The sequence below is a fragment of the Etheostoma cragini genome, chromosome 13 (genome assembly GCF_013103735.1).
Source record: "Etheostoma cragini isolate CJK2018 chromosome 13, CSU_Ecrag_1.0, whole genome shotgun sequence".
Classification (NCBI taxonomy): domain Eukaryota; kingdom Metazoa; phylum Chordata; class Actinopteri; order Perciformes; family Percidae; genus Etheostoma; species Etheostoma cragini.
The window spans coordinates 23,153,775-23,155,598 of record NC_048419.1 but is presented as its reverse complement, the minus strand read 5'-3'; the positions used below and the strand labels follow the sequence as shown (position 1 = coordinate 23,155,598).

At 41.3% G+C, this 1,824-nt stretch overlaps 1 protein-coding gene across 1 annotated transcript in view; it reads left to right on the top strand.

Annotated features, from left to right (window-relative positions):
• The window catches only part of htr3b (5-hydroxytryptamine (serotonin) receptor 3B), a 9,115-nt gene that overhangs the window by 4,159 nt on the left and 3,132 nt on the right, over positions 1-1,824 (top strand). Inside the window, exons 6-7 of the mRNA XM_034890611.1 lie at positions 514-671; positions 1,563-1,773. Coding sequence (XP_034746502.1) covers positions 514-671; positions 1,563-1,773 — 369 coding nt within the window. The remainder of the gene's footprint in view (positions 1-513; positions 672-1,562; positions 1,774-1,824) is intronic.

The following is a 1,824-nucleotide window of genomic DNA, read 5'->3' as shown; positions in this document are numbered from 1 at the left end:
TTCTCATAAACCATTTCAACACTTAAAGATCTCTGCTAGGTCACCCTGAAGATTGTCAATTGTCTTGTTTTGTTCACAACTGAAATAGATTTAGTTTACTGTCACAGAGGAGTGAAGAAACTAGAAAACTGTTGAATTTGAGATGCTGGAATGAGATAATTTATACTTGTTGCATAACTGAGCAATCTTCCACTGACAAACGGTAAGATGCAGTTAAACGCTCAGGAAAAATGTAGAAAATGAACCTTTTGCTGAGATCATTTTGTTACACATTCTTCATCGGTAGCTTACCAACTGAGGTGGTTGGACTCTGAGGAAAAATGAAATAGAAAGACAGCATATACTGTAAAATTTCAAATGTAACCTTGTTTGCACATCTTTAAATGAAATCCATAAAAACAAAACACTGTGTGGGTTTACTGTGAGGAATAAGTGATGAAGTTTATTCCAAAAAAGAAAAAGAAAATATTTAAGGTTTTCTTTTTTGCCCTTTATTATCCCTCCCTCTTGCAGTGAAGGAAATAGACCTGGCGCTGTGGAGGAGTGCAGAGGCCATCGCTAATGATAAGAGGGAGTTCATGAATGACGGAGAATGGGAACTGTTGTCCATTCCTTCCAGCTACTGGCAGATCCACCAAGACAACACGGACTATGCCCACATCCAGTTCAATGTCTGTGCTTCGTTGTCTCCATCGTGTACATTTGTCACATTAACAGTGGGAATTATTTAAATTAGTTAAAGTAAAGGAGTACAAAGGTACAATTGTGACAGAAACCAAACTGTTGGTTATATGAATTCAATCCTTATATTCTATGAATCCATTATCCATATCCATTATGTCTAATGGTGTAGTATTGTGGAACAGGTCTGTAACAAGTGAGCAAGTAGCTGCACTGGGATGGCGGTGATTGCTTATCGATGGCGAGCTCTAAACTGTAGTCCCTCTGTGGGTTAGCCTCCCTCCACACTGTGCGGGGGAATTGTAAAGTGTAAAGCAATTGGCCGCGACCTTCATGGATCGAGCTAGTGAGCTAATGCCAAATGATGAGAGCGAGACCGTTTCTGGCAAGTAAAAAGACAGATAGAGAGGGAGGCTGATAGACAGGGGAGGGTGAGCAACCATAATGAGACTGTCTCAGTGGCTGCCTGATCAATGGACCTCTTGTTAGTGGTGAAGAAAATGGCCCCATAGCCCATCGCAGGTGGAGCAGCTATTTATTCAGCTCAAAGAGCAAAAAGGCTTTCTGATAACGGAGCATTTCATGGCTCACTGGGATATTGTTACACTGCAACAGTTTTGTAGCTAAAAAGGTTTTCATGCCATATGAAAAGGGTTTCTCATGAAAAATGCCATTTAGTCCATTTTCAGTTCTGATAAAACGTTAATTTGAACTAAACTTGAAAAAGATCTGTAAAAGTAAAAGCTATTTTCATCCCTGGACAAATAAAAGCAAAAACTATCTGCACGGCTAGACACCACTAGTGGGAATATATGTTTGAATGATATTATTTTGGAGTGTGTCCATCAGATCTTAGCTCTCTGTCCTCATCTATCATTCAGGTGTTGATCCGCCGGCGCCCCCTGCTGTATGTGGTGGGTCTCCTCATCCCCAGCATCTTCCTCATGCTGGTGGACGTGATTAGCTTCTACCTGCCTCTGAACAGCGGTACACGCATTGCCTTTAAGGTCAGCATTCTGCTGGGCTACACCGTCTTCAGAGTCAACCTGATGGATGACCTGCCCGCCACAGCAGTCAGAACTCCACTCATAGGTGGGATGGTTTATGTTTACTGTTTAGATCATTTCAGTGTATATATATATA